General features: G+C 41.4%; 1 protein-coding gene across 4 annotated transcripts in view; it reads right to left on the bottom strand.

The window, feature by feature from the left end:
• Nucleotides 1–6,993: 6,993 nt before the first annotated feature.
• LOC130277070 (transmembrane protein 272-like) overlaps nucleotides 6,994–19,830 on the bottom strand; it is a 35,423-nt gene continuing 22,586 nt past the window's right edge. For all 4 annotated transcript variants that reach the window (XM_056527349.1, XM_056527351.1, XM_056527348.1 and 1 more), the window contains exons 4-6: nucleotides 19,698–19,757; nucleotides 15,873–16,055; nucleotides 6,994–12,755 (exon numbers count right to left, since the gene is read on the bottom strand). In XM_056527349.1, the coding sequence (XP_056383324.1) occupies nucleotides 12,571–12,755; nucleotides 15,873–16,055; nucleotides 19,698–19,757 (428 nt within the window). In that variant the 3' untranslated portion in view covers nucleotides 6,994–12,570. The remainder of the gene's footprint in view (nucleotides 12,756–15,872; nucleotides 16,056–19,697; nucleotides 19,758–19,830) is intronic.

Genomic DNA, 19,830 nt, shown 5'->3' with positions numbered 1-19,830 from the left:
TGAAAGGAAACTTCAAAACCACCCAAGAAAGAAAGAAAGAGACATTTGAAGCCAATTTTTTTTTTTTAATTCAAAGAACAGAGGAGGATTTCAGCTTCTTAGCCAATTATCAAAACTTTCTATAACCTGTACTGTATAGTCTTCTCTTCTGTATCTCCCCATGTCCTGCTGCAACACCATTCTCACCCCTGCTTCCCACCCCCTCCTGTCTCATCCTTATATGTAATCTGTGGTCCCATAGCTGGTTTGTTTTCTCTCCTAAATCCCCTATGTCCAGCGTAATCACCATTCTCACCCCTGCTCCCCCCCCCCCTTCTCATCCTTATCTATGTAGTCTATTGTCCTATAGTTGTACAATTTATGGCTCAACTTAGTGTGAATTCTCCACATCTGTTGTTTTAACCCCTGCATATTAGTGAGATGTAACCTGTCTGTTTTTTACTTGTGTGCTCAGAAATGCTTTTGTCTTTACAAAATACTGTTAGTCCAATGAAAAAAGTATTACAAGATTCTGCAACATCCTATGATTTTTTTATTTGCATCACTGGACTAATATGGCTACTCCAATCTACTATAAATCCAATATATTATTTATTTGGCATGACCATTTTTCTTTAAAGCTTACCTGTCAGATCCCCCCCCCCCCCAATTTTTTTTTTAATATCACTCAGTACCTAATCCTGACCATGTACATCTAATTTTTGTGTCTAGCATCTTTTTCTCTTTTTATTAATTTTTAATTTAGCTCACTAGTCTGAATTCCTCTCAAAGGGAGGGGCGTGGCCTCACTGCAGGTCTCCGCCCCTCCCTCAGTATGCTGTCTGCTCACATCTCCCCTAGCATAAGCAAAACTACAACTCCCAGTTTGTCCTCACTGACAATAGCGGGACACAAGCTGACAGTGAGAGGATTTTTCCTCGAGCTGTGAGCCCTGCGCTCAGACCTGTCAATCAAGGAAGTGTGTCCATGACATAGGTGATGACGCATGGACACAGCAGGACTAGTATGTGTCCAAGCAGGCAGGGGGGGGGGGGGCAGTTGTTTGACTGACTGGCTTTTTCAGTATGAAATACTGAAAATTTTCTAATGAAAGCAATTGCAAAACCTATTGGTTTTACATGCTTTACAACATATCAAAGGTTTTTTGTATCTGACAGTGCCCATTTAAATTATACACAAACATGCACCCAAATGTAGCTCTTCATTTTACTTTTAATTATACATTTCATCATAGGTGCTAGGGTCTTGTATTAAATATATCAGTATAGCTCCAAATTGAACTATGAAACACAGAAAAGATCTAGGGAGCAATATCTACTGAAATTAAATATACTTAATTACAATTTGATAACAGGAAAACACACCGCAATTAAAATCCAACAATGTGGAAGGCAGTTATGGCAGTACAGTGCATGTAGTTAAAGGGTTAACATTTGTGAATAAATCCTACATATCCATATACATACTGACATTAGGAAAGGATCATGGTATCTATTTAATAAGATGCCTAAAGTGCACTAAGTCTTTATGGACCTACTTGTCACTTATCTAAGGTGCTAAACAATTTTTTAAGTGCATAATAGCGTTGTGTAAAGATCACTTACCCATGTCTATAGTGCCAGAATCTGCCTTCTGCGGGAACTGTCCCTAGTTCTTTTCTGTGTTTCATAGTGCCCATTTAAAGTATAGAATTTAAAATTTAGAAGAATTCAAATAATTCCTGCAACTATCGAACAGTTACCATTAAGATAAAGTGGAATGTCCAGAAAAAACATTCTCGGAATCAGTACGAGAGTTGAAAAAGCATCCCAAAGTTCTAAAGTAATACCGGTCATATTAAAAAAAATCTGCCAATGTCATTTAAAGGGGTACTCCACCCCTAGACATCTTATGACGTAATGACGGGCATCGCGGGCGTCGGCCATTGCCAGCGGGTCCCTGGCTGCGATCAGCAGCCGGGATCAGCCGCGCATGACACGGGCATCGCTCCGATGCCCGCGGTTATGCTTAGGACGTAAATGTACGTCCTGGTGCGTTAAGTACCACCGCACCAGGACGTACATTTACGTCCTGCGTCCTTAAGGGGTTAAACGGCCCAGAAGTTCCTGGCCCACGCTGGGAAAAACTACATCTCCCAGCATGCCCGCTCCTGACATCCGGCCAGCTTCTGCCCTCCCCCTGATTGAGTGATAGCGCTTAGGTGGGCGTTTGCTGAGCTGAGCCTATGGCAGCTCAGCTCAGCACATAAATGAATAAATTAAGTTAGGGGGAGTAGCCGACTCTGGGCTGGGAGGCCGGCACAACCCGCAGTGACTCATGGGATCGATGAGTCACCGGGCGAAGATGGCGCCAGATCGTGAAAAAAAGGCAGTCGAGCTTCATTAAAGGCACCAGCTTCCGGCCTGATGGAAAACCGAGGAGAAGTCCGGGAAGAAGCCGATATGAACAAGGTGAGTACATTACAATGTAATATAACTTTTATTCATGCTTCTTTTCACAGGTAAAAGTTTTGCGTCGGAGTACTCCTTTAAGTCCAGGCTCAATGCATCCGTCTACCAGGAGATTTGGTAGCACTTCATGCTTCCTTTCATCTTAAGTTGCATTAATGAAATACAATGAACTTTTGCACTATATTCAAATTTTTCGCGTTTCACCTGTATAGATTTATAGTTTGACAGTTCAGGGAATCAGTCAGATGGGCGTGAACTTAAGGTAGTGACTTATGTGATGGGTGTGATTTGAATGTTTTACATTGATGACATGTATGCACATGCTTCTGACTGTATAACCTTGCTCATAACCTGATATTCACTCTCATTATTTAAAATCAAAGTTACACCCATCTGACTTATTACCTGAATTGTCACACAAACTATAAACCCTCATATCTCAGGATTGGGAGGGCAAATCAAGAAACTGTAAAACGATGTGTGATCAGGGCACCCTAAGAAATGTATTGATCTAAGTTTTTGTGTGTTGGCCATAGGTGCTCTTTAACCCCTTCAGGACCCCTGTGTATTTTGATTTGTGAATTCTGTTTTCTTCTTTCTCACCTTCTAAGACATATATATATATAAGTCCAAAGTAGATACAGCACTAAATAGCTGAGGACTCAAATTTGTAGATGGAGTGAGACTTTATTTGCTATCCATGTGCAACGTTTCAGCAACAAACTGCCTTTTTCAAGCATGCTTGAAAAAGGCAGTTTGTTGCCGAAACGTTGCACATGGATAGCAAATAAAGTCTCACTCCATCTACAAGTTTGGGTCCTCAGCTGTTTAGTGCTGTATCCACTTTGGACTTTTGTATGCCTTTCCGGGTTGGCATTCCCAGATGATTACTTGCACATGCTGATTGGATCGGTGCTGTCTCTCCTCTTCACACTATATATATATATATATATATATATATATATATATATATATATATATATATCTTATCTATCGTGAGCTGCTATTTGCCAAGTATTTCATCGTTAGAAGCGGTTGACTGGGACCTCATTTCTAGCCTGCACCCCGGTTTACTCCATGCTAATCACTGAGCACGGCGGTTGTGCTGCTTACCCCATGTGCTTTATATATATATATATATATATATATATATATATATATATATATATAATTTATTTATTTATTTATTTTCCACTGACAAATTGCTCTTTTCATTGACATACTTTTTGTCATATAATGTATTATGAAACCAGAAAAAAATTATATGTATGGAAAAATTGGGGAAAAAATATGGAATTGTACAAGTTTGTTGGGCATTACATTGATCTATGTTATCAGCGCTCGGAGGCACAGGTAAGGCCCCGTGTCCTCTTAGCAACCCATTGCCATCCAGCAATTACATTGCGGGGTTGCTGGTGGGACCACTAGACACCAGGGATTACTGACATTTAATGTTTAAATGCCATGATCGCTATTGATTTAACCATTTAAACGTTGGACATCGGATCGATCTCCAATGTCCATCATTACCAGCAGATGCCTGCTGCTAACAGATGCAGACCCGACTTTCGGACCCGCGCCATATTCCTTTTACTCTACCCATGACATACATGTCAAGAGTGGGGAAGGGGAGGGGTTAAAGGGGTACTCTGGAAGTAAAACATTTTTCAAATCAACCAGTGCCAGAAAGTTATACGGATTTGTAAATTACTTAGTCTATTTAATAATCTCAGGTACTGGAAGGATTATCAGTTGCTGTATACTCCAGAGGAAATTGTGTAGTTCTTTTAAATCTTACCACAGTGCTCTTTGCTACTACCTCTGTCTTTATCAGTAACTGTCCCGAGCAAGATTGGTTTGCTATGGGGATTTGCTTATGCTCTGGACAGTTCCTGACACAGAGAGAGCAATGTGGTCAGACTTGAAAGAACTACATTTTTTTTTTATTCAAAAAATATTTATCAGAAATTACAACTGGTTTACATAGCTGATGGGGAGCAGAGCATTTAGTAGCTGACTGAGAGCGTGCAAATCTTCTGCAAGATCCCTGATCTTCATAAGTCTCTGAGTGTAGCTTGCTTATCTAGTTTGCTTAGCCACTTTTCAGTGCTGGGGCAATGCCCTTTTTACTTGAGAAGCTTGGAGACATTGGACACCAGGGTGCCCTGAGAGAGCACAAGATGGAACTTTTACAATGTAACTCGTTGAAAGTGCTATCTGGGGAATCTTTGTTACTGATTGGCTCAGCTGAACAATGTCAATTTACTTTCAAGTTTGTTGTTTCTACTATTAATAATGTACAGTCCTGAGTTACAAAGCGAACAAGACGCAGGCAGGAGGCTTTCCGATTTGGGAGAGGAGGATAAGCGAAAACAGACCACCAAAAGAGAAGTGGATAGCTTGTCATAGCTTGAGGCTAGTATAATATCAGCTCTACTGTGTAAGACCCTTCCAACTTTACGATTTGTGGCACAGTGTTCAATAGTAAGTGTTAGGAAAGCTCATAAATGGTAAGCCCATAAATGCTTTCCCAGCTATCTAAGCTCCTGAGGGCTACAGACTGTGGTGGTCCATATATCTAAAATAATCTGGGAGACACTTAAAGGGGAACTCTGGTGGAATTTTTTTTCCCCCTCAAATCAACTGGTGCCAGAAAGTTACATATTTTGTAAATTACTTCTATTTAAAAACACCTCCAGTACTAATCAGCTACTATATACTACAAATATACTGTCAAGTTGATTAAAATTATTCGGAGTGCCGATCAATATATATATAATATATATAATGTCATTTCTATTGCTGAAAAAATATATTGGTTACCTACTCTTAAACTATACACCATGTTCCTGATCTTGCTATCAGCTTGTGACTAAAAATAAATCCTATATACACACTGGAACACCAATTTTATACACAAATAGAAAACTTTATTGAGAACATCATTTAGTAAAAGCAATTAAAAGGGACAGTATAGCCAGACAAAAAAGGAGTTGATAAGGCAGGTAATATATTATTGGTTAGTATGGCTACAGAGGTGCAAAATATGACATAGTTATTCTTAACTATACAGTAGAGCCACCAGTATAACAATAATTATAAGTTATACATCACAGTCCTATAAAGAATTGCACCACAAAGCAAACCTAACCTAGAAAAAAAGGTCACTGCATATATAGCCTCCAGCGAGTGGTCAGGAGAAAGGGGAAACGAAAGTAAAGATGTGCAATTAAAGCACAGTGGATAAGCATTCCCAGAGAACTTCCCCACTCACAGAGCACAGGCTGGAAGACATAGACAGTGTACCTACCTACACAACACCAGTACCCCAACGTCGTTTCGCCGTTTGGCTTCCTCATACTCCCTGAGGAAGCCAAACGGCGAAACGACGTTGGGGTACTGGTGTTGTGTAGGTAGGTACACTGTCTATGTCTTCCAGCCTGTGCTCTGTGAGTGGGGAAGTTCTCTGGGAATGCTTATCCACTGTGCTTTAATTGCACATCTTTACTTTCCTTTCCCCTTTCTCCTGACCACTCGCTGGAGGCTATATATGCAGTGACCTTTTTTTCTAGGTTAGGTTTGCTTTGTGGTGCAATTCTTTATAGGACTGTGATGTATAACTTATAATTATTGTTATACTGGTGGCTCTACTGTATAGTTAAGAATAACTATGTCATATTTTGCACCTCTGTAGCCATACTAACCAATAATATATTACCTGCCTTATCAACTCCTTTTTTGTCTGGCTATACTGTCCCTTTTAATTGCTTTTACTAAATGATGTTCTCAATAAAGTTTTCTATTTGTGTATAAAATTGGTGTTCCAGTGTGTATATAGGATTTATTTTTAGTCATCAACACACTCGACTTTAAATATACTGGTATTATTTTGCCCTTTCTTTGGATTTACAGCTTGTGACTAAGATTGAAACGTTAGAAGACAAAATATTTAAGGAAGATACGGATTCAGGTTTTTCCAGTCTCAGAGTGAAAAGAGCCGCATGAGTGATCTTTGGCCGAGAAAGAAATAGATACCTAAAATATGCTCATATATACAGAGATAAAGCTCAAATATCCAATCAAAATGTAACATGGTGATTTTGATGTCATAACTAAACCTCCTCCTTTGTCAAATGTAAAAACCAAATGTACTTCCTGAATTTAACAGAACTCCTTGGGCAGTGAAGTCGTGCCTTGCCGCTCAGTATATCTAAGCGCTGAGGATCAATCAGGCGATGTTTCAGGAGATGGACTCTCCCTTTCTCAAGCCGATCATCCTAAGTGATAGGCTTGAGAAAGGGAGAGTCCATCTCCTGAAACATTACCTGATTGATGGTCGGTGCTCAGATACACTGAGCTGCACGACTTCTATCCCGCTGGAGATGCTACTGATCACGGCCTGAAACAAGAGAGCTCAGTGGAGGCAGATGTATTCGACTGGTGTCTGTTCAGTTTTCTACTACTTGGTCACTGGGTGATTATCCTTTTATTTTTGTCCATGTATACCTGATTGTACTAATTTTTGGATAAAGAATTGGATACTTGCAATCCCCATTTGCTGTGCTTTCATTATTACATACTATTGTTGGACTTTGGCTGGGGAGTAAGGAGCACCTGGATTGAATGCACAGGAGCCAATCAGTGATCCGCTTTGCTAGAATTAAATACGAACTACAAGTTTGTGCAGCCCTAGTATCTAGTAAACAATTGTTTGTGTGTGTACAAGCCTGTCTGTTGTAGATGGATGACACTATTTAAATTAATTCCCATTTCCCCTTTCCATTGCCTGGCATAACACATCAACCTAAGCATGTAGACTAATTCCTACTACGGAGAAAAACAACATAAGGCTTGAAATTAAAGATGAGGTAAATGTTATGGCTCATTTACATATTATTTTAGTCTTGTTACATATTGTCAACATATATGTAGGAATTAACCTTCCAGGTGCTTGTACACTTTGCATGCATGGGCGCAGCTAGTGCTCATGATTATGGCTTATTGATGCATTGCACCAGCGGTAATTGCAAGTGCTAGCCATGACCACGATAACAATTGGGGAAATTTATCTGGGTCCTTTTTTGAGCGTCATTTTGGCACAATTCTGAGACTTTTTGAAACACAACACTAATTACTCTACTTTTTAAATGCACCTGAAGGATAAGACATCTTTTGTCAGACATAGCAGCCAAAGACAAATTTATGAATTGTGAATATTTGATTTAAGTACAAAATTTTTAGCAAATAGATTTCAGTCCAAAATGGACTTTGGCTGTGTTCACATATATCAGTTGTCTGGCACAGTTTCCCTCCGGCGTGCTTCGGAGGGAAACTGATGCTAGAACTGATCCCATTAATTTCAATGGGATAGTTCACAGTCATCCAGTGTCTCAATTTTGGCGCCAGATGGTTGGATACACCGGAGGGTACCAGACAGGGGAACGCAGCTTGCTGATTTCCCCTGTCTGCCGTCCAGAAACAATGGACGCCCGATGCCATACAACTGATGACAACTTGTCATCAGTTGTGGCATTAGTTGTGTAGAGCTATTGGCTGAGTTCACCTATGCTGGATGCCAGACATGTGAACCCAGCCTTACATAACAAGCCTGTCAGCCTTTAGAAATCACGTCAGATTTTTGTTATTGATCAATTTATCAAAGTGCATGGGACATCTTAAAGGGGTACTCCGGCGCTAAGACATCTTATCCCCTATCCAAAGGCTCCATCCCGTGTGATGCCATAGCTCCGCCCCCTCAATGCAAGCCTATGGGGGGGGGGGTGTCTCACGCCCCTCCATAGGCTTGCATTGAGGGGACGGACCTTGACATCACTATGCTCCGTCCGTGACAGCACGCTCCGGGGGCTGATGCTAACGGGGTGCGGCGTGGAAGATCACGGGGGTCCCCAGTGGCGGGACCCCCGCGGTCAGGCAATTTATCCTTTGGATAGGGGATAAGATGTCTTAGTGCCAGAGTACCCCTTTAATAAGTAAGGTGCATGATCTAAAAATACACTAGGTAAATTGTACAGATAGCCCAAACATCAGAAACACTGCAAACCAATTTTCCCCAATGTGTACAAGCACATTTCAACTTTAAACAATTAGGAAAAGTTTGAATTCAGCTGCTTTAAGATACGATTGCTGGCATTAGAAATGATGAAGTACATGCAGACTTTCTGTGTGCAATATGTAATCTCACAGCATTCATCACAGTATCATTACGTATCATTACATAGTATCATTACAACATATCCATGGTACTGCAGCATTTTTACTGTGATTATGCAGTTCTGCAATGAAACGGCAATGCAACTTTGTGAACACAGCATTAGAAAAAGAATTTCATATTCAAGGAGTTATCCCATGAAAATTATATTGTGTGTAAGTATTTCATCCATAGCAATTGATTAAACTGTTATCTGTAATTCACACTGAGCTGAAGGGCCAAAGAGGCTGTGCCAAGCCTTCTCTCTGCCTTGGCCAATTGATGCTCAGTGCTGGAAGGGGAGCCCTGTATGTCAATCAAGGCAAGGAAGAAGGCTCAGCCGCTTTGACACCTCAGCTGTGAGCTTGATCTTCAGTTGAAAGATTCCCTTTAAAAAAAAAATCTGTTTCTCTTATGAGACATCTTACATTTTCGTCAGTGGTTTTGCCTTGCTTTACCTTGTTCTGCTGATTTATGTGCCTGCCTTCTGCAGCCTCCAGCAGTGGAAACACAAGTTCACTTGCTGGCCTTTGCACTAGGCACATAGATGTATCATATACTTCCTGTATGCACTTTTATAAGACTATATGTAAAACAGAGAGAAAATAGTACTAGACAGAAATTCATAGACCTATATACACTGCTCAAAAAAATAAAGGGAACACTTAAACAACAATGTAACTCCAAGTCAATCAGACTTCTGTGAAATCACACTGTCCACTCAGGAAGCAACACTGATTGACAATCAATTTCACATGCTGTTGTGCAAATGGAACAGACAACAGGTGGAAATTATAGGCAATTAGCAAGACACCCCCAATAAAGGAGTGGTTCTGCAGGTGGTGACCACAGACCACTTCTCAGTTCCTATGCCTAGTGGTAGCATGAGATGGAGTGTACAACCCACACAAGTGGCTCAGGTAGTGCAGCTCATCCAGGATGGCACATCAATGCGAGCTGTGGCAAGAAGGTTTGCTGTGTCTGTCAGCGTAGTGTCCAGAGCATGGAGGCGCTACCAGGAGACAGGACAGTACATCAAGAGAGCAGGAGGAGGGCAATGGCCCAGCAGTAGGACTGCTACCTCCGCCCTTGTGCAAGGAGGAGCACTGCCAGAGCCCTGCAAAATGACCTCCAGCAGGCCACAAATGTGCATGTGTCCACTCAAACGGTCAGAAATAGACTCCATGAGGGTGATATGAGGGCCTGACGTCCACAGGTGGGGGTTGTGCTTACAGCCCAACACTGTGCAGGACGTTTGGCATTTGCCAAAGAACACTAAGATTGGCAAATTCGCCACTGGCGCCCTGTGCTCTTCACAGATGAAAGCAGGTTCACACTGAGCACATTTGACAGATGAGTCTGGAGATGCCGTGGAGAACGTTCTTCTGCCTGCAACATCCTCCAGCATGACCGGTTTGGCAATGGGTCGATAATGGTGTGGGGTGGCATTTCTTTTGGGGGGACCGCACAGCCCTCCATGTGCTTGCCAGAGGTAGCCTGACTGCCAATAGGTACCGAGATGAGATCCTCAGACCCCTTGTGAGACCATATGCTGGTGCGGGTGGCCCTGGGTTCCTCCTAATGGAAGACAATGCTAGACATCATGTGGCTGGAGTGTGTCAGCAGCTCCTGCAAGAGGAAGGCATTGATGCTATGGACTGGCCCACCCGTTCCCCCAGACCTGAATCCGATTGAACACATCTGGGACATCATGTCTTGCACCAACGCCATGTTGCACCATGGACTGTCCAGGAGTTGGTGGATGCTTTAGTCCAGGTCTGGGAGGACATCCCTCAGGAGACCATCCACCACCTCATCAGGAGCATGCCCAGGCATTGTAGGGAGGTCATACGGGCACTAATGAGCCTCATTTTGACTTGTTTAAGGACATTACATCAAAGTTGGATCAGCCTGTAGTGTGGTTTTCTATTTTGATTTATTTTGAGTTTGATTTCATATCCAGACCTCCATGGGTTGATAAATTTGATTTCCATTGATCATTTTTGTGTGATTTTGTTGTCAGCACATTCAAAACGTATGTATTTAATACGATTAGTTCATTCATTCAGATCTAGGCTGTGTTATCTTAGTGTTCCCGTAATTTTTTCGAGCAGTGTAGAATGAATTAAATCCTTTTGTAGTGCCTCTCTATTTTTTTTTTTATTTTTTTTATTTTTTTTTTTAGAAGTGCATATTGACAGTATATGAAGCACATATAACAAATAAGCAGGATAATTGGGTACAGAAGAAAAGCCAGTTCATGGAAATGAGATCCCATAGCACTATGTATTAGTTAGAACTTTGGAGCTGTGTGTGAGGGACTACTCTCTGTGTAGGTCAGTAGAAGGAGACAGGAGAACTGAGTTACTAAGCGCCAGACAGCAGTGCACTCCTGGAAATAGAGCTGCTTCTTGGTCACATAATCACACTGCTACCTGCGAACAGAAAGTGAAATCACCACAGTTGCAGAGAGTTGAGAAAAGAGGCTAAAAAGAGTAAAAACGACACTTAAGCTGTTATTTTTATGAATAGTGGTATGTATCATTCCAAAGCTTTATTTTATTTCTATTTCATGGGATAACCCCTTTAGGCCATATTTACACACAGTGCAATTTGCTATTTAATTAAAAAAAATATATATATTTTAACACCTGTAAAACACAGTTTATGGTTAAAAAATATGTTCTAATCGGCAGTTTTTTAAATGACTGTGTTCCCTTGTTGTCAATGGAAAATAGGCCTTCAGTTCACACGAGTAAAAAAAAAATCATCCGTTATTACAGGTGCTGTAAAATGTATTTTGATTATTTTTTGGCCTTTAGATTTATGGCCAATTTTCAGTAAAACATTGGAAATGAAAAATGGCTGTATAAAATGTTATATTCAGCCGATTTTCTAACCAATTTGTACAAAAATAGCTTTTTACAAAAACGGACGATTTTTTGTAATGGCTACAATAGTGACCAAAAAATGTGTAAACATAACCTTAAAGGGAAATTGTCAGCAGTCATTTTAGTCATTTCTTTAACCTTTAAATCTAATTTTTCCCCCTAGGCTAGCTTCATGGAGTGGGCTACTGCCATGGAAAAATCTCAATTTCTGATAAACATGCTTGTTTTACTGTGGTTGCCTCAAAAATATTGTAGCTGCCAAAAGGATTGAGAACCCAGAAACAGGGAATTTTACAGGGAATCTGAGATTTATGCTGTAATTAAGCTTTTTTGGACAAATTCCTTTTAAGGTTATATGAAGGATTATCAATCCTTTTGAGGGTTTTTGTACCATTCTAGCCATGAATGTATTTGAACCTAATTTTCTGGTTTGTTTTCAAGGCTTACAGTTTAAAAAAAAATAAAAAAATAAAGTGGGTTTTGAAAAAAAAATATTATTTTGGATTTATTTAGGGAATGAAAAACGTATGAACTGAAATGCAACAAGCAAACAATTGTCTTTTTTTCATGAGAAGCCATTAAAGTGCAAATAAAATTAGTAGCATTCATGCACAGTGTTGAGATACTGAGGCTGTAAATACCTCTCATAGTCTTTAGGCCTGTACTAAGTTGGTTCTTCACAGTTCCATAAAGATGAGTGTCAAGTGCTCCCAGTCAGCAGCAGCAGCAGCATCCGTCACAGAGCTTCTTCTGGTCTCTGACAGTATTGCTGTTTTTTTCCATCATTTTTGATGCATGCTAAATATATTATATTTTTGTGGGGCCATATGAAACCATGCGCAGTAGATTTACCAGAATGACGCATTGTGATTTCAGCCCTTCCAAATCATCTAATGCCATTTTATGTTTTTGTTTGTATTCAGAATTAATCTCATATCTTCTTTTGTTGAGCTGTCCTTAATTCTGTTCCAGAATGTAGTCCCAAAATGTGGCAAGTTTTACTGTCTTCCATTTTTCATTTTTAGCCATTAACCGCCAAACAAGCCCACAACATGATACAAAAAAGGCAGCAGTAAATGACCGAAGCCAAAAATGCAATACCTAGTCCAATGTACTGTACAATAAGGGTCCAAAATGCAAAGAGGTACAAAACCGCATTGCACTCTCCATGGTACGAGAGGTAGTGACGGAAAACCCAAATACTTCCTAAAAGAAGAATTCAAAGTTAGATGCATTAAGCATTTTCAAGAATACAATAATGCAATTTGAAATGTCTAGTGTCTGCTTTAATCAATTTTTCTCAAGCGCGATCCTCAAGACCCCCCAACAGGTCATGTTTTCTGGATTTCCTTAGTCTTTCACATATGATATAATAGTGGCCAGTGCATCAGGCATCACCATAATTATCACCTGTAAAAGAGTAAGGGAATCCTGAAAACATGACCAGTTGGGGGGTCTTGAGGATCGCGCTTAAGAAACGGTGGCTTAAATGGTCATTACAGCCAAATTAAAGCTACCAAGTAGTAGTATCGGCCTTAGGGCTTCTTCACATACTGTACATTTCTAAAAGCACTTTAACCTGTTAATGACCATGGACGTCTATGCTCGTCCATGTGCCGTTAATGGGGTATGACACGGGCCCCCGACTCTCGCATCATGCCAGCCGGCCCCCAGCTGATTCTTGTAGCTTAGGGCCAGTGTCAATAGCCGACACGCGGCCGGCTATTAATCCTTTAGATCGCCGCTGTCAAAACTGACAGTGGCGTCTAAAGGTGCCTTTATCCCATCCCTGGTGGTCCAATGGGGTGGATCGCCCCTCCCCCCCCCCCCCCCCCCCCCCCAGGGGGCGATCCACTGTGGAGGTAGCCAGAGGGCTTACATCTGCTCCTGTGCCAGCTCCGGTGCTCAGAATGATAAAGCCTGGCAGGACCAGGCATTATCAATCGAGCGCAGAGCACACAGATCAATGTGGTTCTTCTTTTTATACTATAAAAAAAAAAAAGGAATAAAAAGCAATCAAAAAGTCCCATCAAAACAAAAATGGTACCGATTAAAACTTCAGATCACGGCGCAAAATGAGCCCTTATACCACCCCATACGCAGAAAAATAAAAAAGTTATAGGGGTCAGAAGAGGACAATTTTAAATGTATTAATTTTCCCGCATGTAGTTATGATTTATTTAAAAAGTACGACAAAATCAAACCTATATAAGTAGGGTATCATTTTAATCGGTTGGACCTACAGAATAAAGATAAAGTGTCATTTTACCGAAAAAATGTACTGTGTAGAAACGGAAGCCCCAAAAATTTACAAAATTTTGTTTTTTCTTCAATTTTGTCGCACAATGATTATATTTATCGTTTCGCCGTAGATTTTTGGGTAAAATGACTGATGCCATTACAAAGTAGAATTGGTGGGGCAAAAAATAAGCACTCATATGGATTTTTAGGTGCAAAATTGAAAGGGTTATGATTTTTTAAAAGTAAGGAGGAAAAAACGAAAGTGCAAAAACAGAAAAACGCCCAGAAATACCCACATGTTAGTTAAAGATCAACTATTAGTTGGCTTATTTATTTATTTAGGTGTGTCCACCATAAATCTAATTATTTCATGATTTCCTCTCTAATTTGTGACCCTGCTGTTGACTTAGAAAAGAGAACATACTTTCCCACAATCATATATATATATAGTCTATTTCAAATATGTTTAATTTTACATAGTGCATGAGTTTTAGGTCTATTTATCTGCTTGGTAAAACCCCTTTGAACCAAAATTGTGTGCCAACAAAGGAGATGCATTTATGCCATGCTTCTTTTGCCGAAGCTTCGCCCTTTTTACCAAGCCTCTGGCATAATTGGAGAAATAAATCTGGCCTGTGTGTTAAACCAGCAATCATATTGTGTTTTTGTACCATCTTTTCAAAAATTGCAACAAAACCGGCAATATGACTATAACATGTGAAGGGTATTTCAGTATAAGTTTTTTTTCCCTAATAAAACTATCACCCCAAGACATATAACATACTAATATAGTGTTATTGCTAATTGTACTGGCTTCGTAGAGCTTTTGCTTGACTTCCACCTGACAGGAAGTTGTATAGTCCTTTAATTTTTTAGCTGGGTTCACAGCATGCTGCTGTGTGGTGAGCAATGCCACAGACAGAGGAGCAGACAGGAAATACATACACTAGCTTTTGCAGACTTGCTGTGTGGAGAGAGATGGGGTATGCAATGTTCTGCAGCAGCTCTGGGTGGGAATTTGGAAGGATTGCTGTGGGAGGGAAATGGGCAGGGTGGAAGGTTGGTGATAAAGGGAAGCATTGTTTTTTGGGGAATTGAAGTACTGAGCAACTGCTCAACCAGGAAGCACAGTAAATATGTGAACATAGGAAAAGACCTACAGAAGACCAAAACAAATGGGTTCTTAGTGGTTTCAGAACTGGGGCAGACAGATTTGCAATTCTTTATGCTTTAGCAGCATTTTTATTTTTGTTACCCAATATCAGAGAACCCCTTTAAAAAGTATAAGAAAGTACATTTTTAAGATTGTCAGGGCTAAGCTTTTTAAGTATATTCTGTGACTGAAATCAGTTCGATACATGTGAATTTCTTCAGATAGCATTTGATTTTTCACAAACCCAATTTAGGCAATTTGGGCAGATAAAGAATTTTTTACAAATCTACTATATGTGAATTAATGCTTAAATTGTACCCGTCACTTGTAGAGACGAGTGAAAAGTTTTGATCAGTCGGGATCTTTGTAGATATAGCTGGGAGAAGCATGAGACTGACTGCTTTTCCAGCTCTGTGCCTACAGCACAAGACAGACCTAAAGATTTACTATAGGAATCTGTCTGGGTTGCACAAACAGAGCTGGAAGAGAATGCCCAATTTCATTTGACAAGTCCCAATTACAGTTTTTGCTCTGGCCCTGCTCAATGGATTTGCCAGCCTGCTTTCTGAGCTGGCTTGGAAAGCCTGGCATATTCCTGCCAGTGGCAGGATTCAATTGTAGCCATGTTTTTAAGATACAATTGAATGTGTTTGCAGCACTGTAAGGTACAAGAGAGCACTTGGCTTCATCACCAGTTGGATGGCACCATCTTAGTGGTGCAGGGGTCGTCATACCACCTGCATCTACAAAAGAAGACTTGCCTTAAGTGGCAGAAGATCTCTGTGTCAGTGGTTGGGTTCCGATGTGGGAGCGCTGGCAGGTGAGTATTGTGTCACAGTATGGGGAGGCCTAGGTACATCAGTGTGGGGGACCTAGTTACATCAGGGGGTGAAGTGTGGGGGCCCTAGCTACATCGGGGACAAACTTACCCGTTATCAGCCAACAGAACCAGAAGATGCATAGTGTGGAGAACAACAAGAAAAACAAGATTAACTTGTCACTTGATAGAAGCATCACAAGAGTGCATCCAATTAAGAGGAAAAGGACTCCTTGTACCAGCACATAGATAGGGATGTGTTTCTCCAGCACACACTCACCCAAGTAGAATGTCCCTGTGTGAAAGCAAGCCATTAATCCCACTTCACATACAAAATATCCTAGATACTGCTCATTGACAATTATGGTACCTTATCCCACCGTGCTCTGAAAAAAGTACTATTCCACTTGTTACATAGAATGTTTATGTTTACCTGCTGTTTTATAATCCTATAGAAGATACATTATGGACATTTATTATATTGTTGCATGACACTTTTTTGTCTAGTGGATTTTTACAGAAACCCAATATAGACAACCACCACCACAAATATGTAGGAATCCTGTGCTAAAATAATATGAAAGCCCCAAAAAAGAAATAAGCACTTAAAGGGGTTGTGCGCTGCCCTAATTTTTGGAGCTCCGCTCACAGCTTCCGGAAGTTCATTACTCCGAACGCTGTGTGCGGGCTTCTGTGTTCGCGGCCGCCGGGCGTGACATCACGCCCGCCCCTTTGTGACGTCTCGCCCGCCCCCTCGTGACGTCTCGCCCGCCCCCTCGTGACGTCACGCCCGCCCCCTCTACCAAAGTCTTTGGGAAGGGGGTGTGACAGCGGTCGCGCCCCCTTCCCATAGACTTTCGTTGAGGGGCCCCAAACACGGAAGCCCACACACAGCGTTCGGAGTAATGAACTTCGTGGCAGCGCACAACCCCTGGACAATGACATTATTAGTGCATGCTTGTCAGTTGTCAAGATACCGGCAACGCCAACATAGAGGCATGTCTAGTAGTTAACAATCCTTGCGTAGTTTATTCATGCCACTCATGTTCACAATCACACATACATGTGTTAAACAATTACCAAGATTGTGCCAACTAATTTGTGCTCTCTCTTGTCTGAATGGACTCCTCTGTGCTCTCTCTTGTCTGAATGGACTCCTCTGTGCTCTCTCTTGTCTGAATGGACTCCTCTGTGCTCTCCCCTCTCTGATAGTACTCATCTGTGCTCTCTCCTGTCTGATAGTACTCCTCTGTGCTTTCTCCTGTGTGATAGTACTCCTCTGTGCTTTCTCCTGTGTGATAGTACTCCTCTGTGCTCTCTCCTCTCTGATAGTACTCATCTGTGCTCTCTCCTCTCTGATAGTACTCATCTGTGCTCTCTCCTGTCTGATAGTACTCCTCTGTGCTTTCTCCTGTGTGATAGTACTCCTCTGTGCTCTCTCCTGTCTGATAGGACTCATCTGTGCTCTCTCCTGTCTGATAGTACTCCTCTGTGCTCTCTCCTGTGTGATAGTACTCATCTGTGCTCTCTCCTCTCTGATAGTACTCATCTATGCTCTCTCCTGTCTGATAGGACTCCTCTGTGCTCTCCCCTCTCTGATAGTACTCATCTGTGCTCTCTCCTGTCTGATAGTACTCCTCTGTGCTTTCTCCTGTGTGATAGTACTCCTCTGTGCTTTCTCCTGTGTGATAGTACTCCTCTGTGCTCTCTCCTCTCTGATAGTACTCATCTGTGCTCTCTCCTCTCTGATAGTACTCATCTGTGCTCTCTCCTGTCTGATAGTACTCCTCTGTGCTTTCTCCTGTGTGATAGTACTCCTCTGTGCTCTCTCCTGTCTGATAGGACTCATCTGTGCTCTCTCCTGTCTGATAGTACTCCTCTGTGCTCTCTCCTGTGTGATAGTACTCATCTGTGCTCTCTCCTCTCTGATAGTACTCATCTGTGCTCTCTCCTGTCTGATAGGACTCCTCTGTGCTTTCTCCTGTGTGATAGTACTCCTCTGTGCTCTCTCCTGTCCTATCAGTATTCGGACCCCCTGTGATCAGACACTATTCCGAACGCTGTTTTTGCGCTGCGGGGTGGGCCACGCCTCCCATAGACTTGCATTGAGGGGGCGTGGCCATGATGTCACAATGGGCATGGCCGACCCCTGCAGCGCGAAAAACAGCATTCGGAACATTTACGCATGAAAACAGCTTTCGGAACATTCCGAACGCTGGCCAGTGGAGTACACCTTTTATGGTCTATTCACACGTACAGTATTCTGCGCAGATTTGATGCGCAGGATTTTCTGCCGCATATTCCAATGTAAACTGGACACAGCTTGAAATCCTGCGCATCAAATCTGCGCAGAATACTGTACGTGTGAATAGACCCTTAAAGGTTGAAAAAAGACCATAGTCTATGAAGTTCAACCTATATCCCTATTTTTTCCCTATTGTGTAGATCCAGAAAAAGGCAAATAACCCTTATAAGGCTGATGCCAATTGCCCCATACTAAGGCAAACTATTCCTTCTTTTACATGCCGAATTGGAAATGATTGTGATGAACTGCAGGAGGTCTGAGCTTTTTGTCAGCACCTTCTTTTTGGCCCTCTAAAAAACCACCAAACATTGATTTGCGTGTACTGTTTGTAATCCCAGTCTAAGACAACCTGCTTGTGTTCTAGAAGACTATGACTATGTGCTTTTGGCAGATATAATTTCTCTGTATACTTTGCCAGATCTCATCATGCTCATGGCAATAACAAGCGTCTGTTTCTTCTGTGCTAGTTTGCCCTCTACATTTCTTGATCATCTGTCCAAAAACCTGGGTATATCTTAAAGATGTCTCTTATGATCTCGGTCATGACTGTCTTTTCTCTTGTGCATATTTCTAGTTCTATTCTTTATTGGCTAATGCAATAGAAGTGTCAGTCTTTAAGCATTTTCTACAATTGCCATTCGGTGACTTTTATGCTTTATTATCTCCATGTTCACCCTATATCTTTTAATTTATATACAGTGGTCCCTCAAGTTACAATATTAATTGGTTCCAGGATGACCATTGTATGTTGAGACCAGAACTCTATGGAAACCTGGTAATTGGTTCTAAAGGCACCAAAATGGCATCCAAAAAAAGGAAAAAGTGAGGATTAAAGAAAAATAAGTAGATAACTAATATAGATAAAGCAAGTCCTTACATATAAAAGTAAGAAAGATCTGCTGGGAGCTGTAAATCACTGTCTATGTCAGTGTTTCACAAGCAGGGAGCCTCCAGCTGTTGCAAATCTACAACTCCCAGCATGCCCGGACAGCCAAAGGCTGTCCGGGCATGCTGGGAGTTGTTGTTTTGCAACAGCTGGGGGCACCCTGCTTGGGAAACACTGGTCTATGTAGAGGACAGAAGCTTCTTCAGGGACCTGTACAGTACACAGTGTCCTAAAAAGTAATGGAGCCGTCCTTACCTGGTGTCCAAAGGAGCAGCTAACCCTGGTACAGGTAAAGTGTATAGAACACGTCATACCTCCCTGTACTGTAGGGGGCGCTACCAGACACCAGTCAGTGCATGCGCTTCAGTAATACAGGTAAAGAGTACAGAACATGTAATACCTCCCTGTACTGTAGGGGGCCCTATCAGACACCAGTCAGTGCATGCACTTCAGTAATACAGGGGTTTTACCAGTGAATGCCCATTCTGATTGGTCGGTTCCTCCAGCCATTGACACGTTTCACAGATCTGGACTGTCCGTATCATTGTATGTTGAGTCTGGTTTCAAGTTACAATGGTCCAGAAAAGACCATTGTATGTTGAAACTATTGTATGTTGAGGCCATTGTAAGTTGAGGGATCACTGTATTTTACTTGCAATTGATCACAATACAGCAGTTCTACATAATCCAAGCAAAAACTCATTGGTTCCATTCGGCATATCCAAATAAAGAGCTTGGTAACTTACCAATGATTATGAAAGAGATCCCAGCTATGCACAGCAAAGCAATCACAAGACACACACCGACTGTAAAAAATGTCGACACCAGAAATGATTATAGAATATTTTACTTCATATAGACTAAAAGTTTGAATGAAAT

Source organism: Hyla sarda, chromosome 6 (genome assembly GCF_029499605.1).
Source record: "Hyla sarda isolate aHylSar1 chromosome 6, aHylSar1.hap1, whole genome shotgun sequence".
NCBI lineage: Eukaryota > Metazoa > Chordata > Amphibia > Anura > Hylidae > Hyla > Hyla sarda.
Note: the sequence above shows the minus strand (reverse complement) of the source record. Positions and strands in the feature narration are given on the sequence as shown.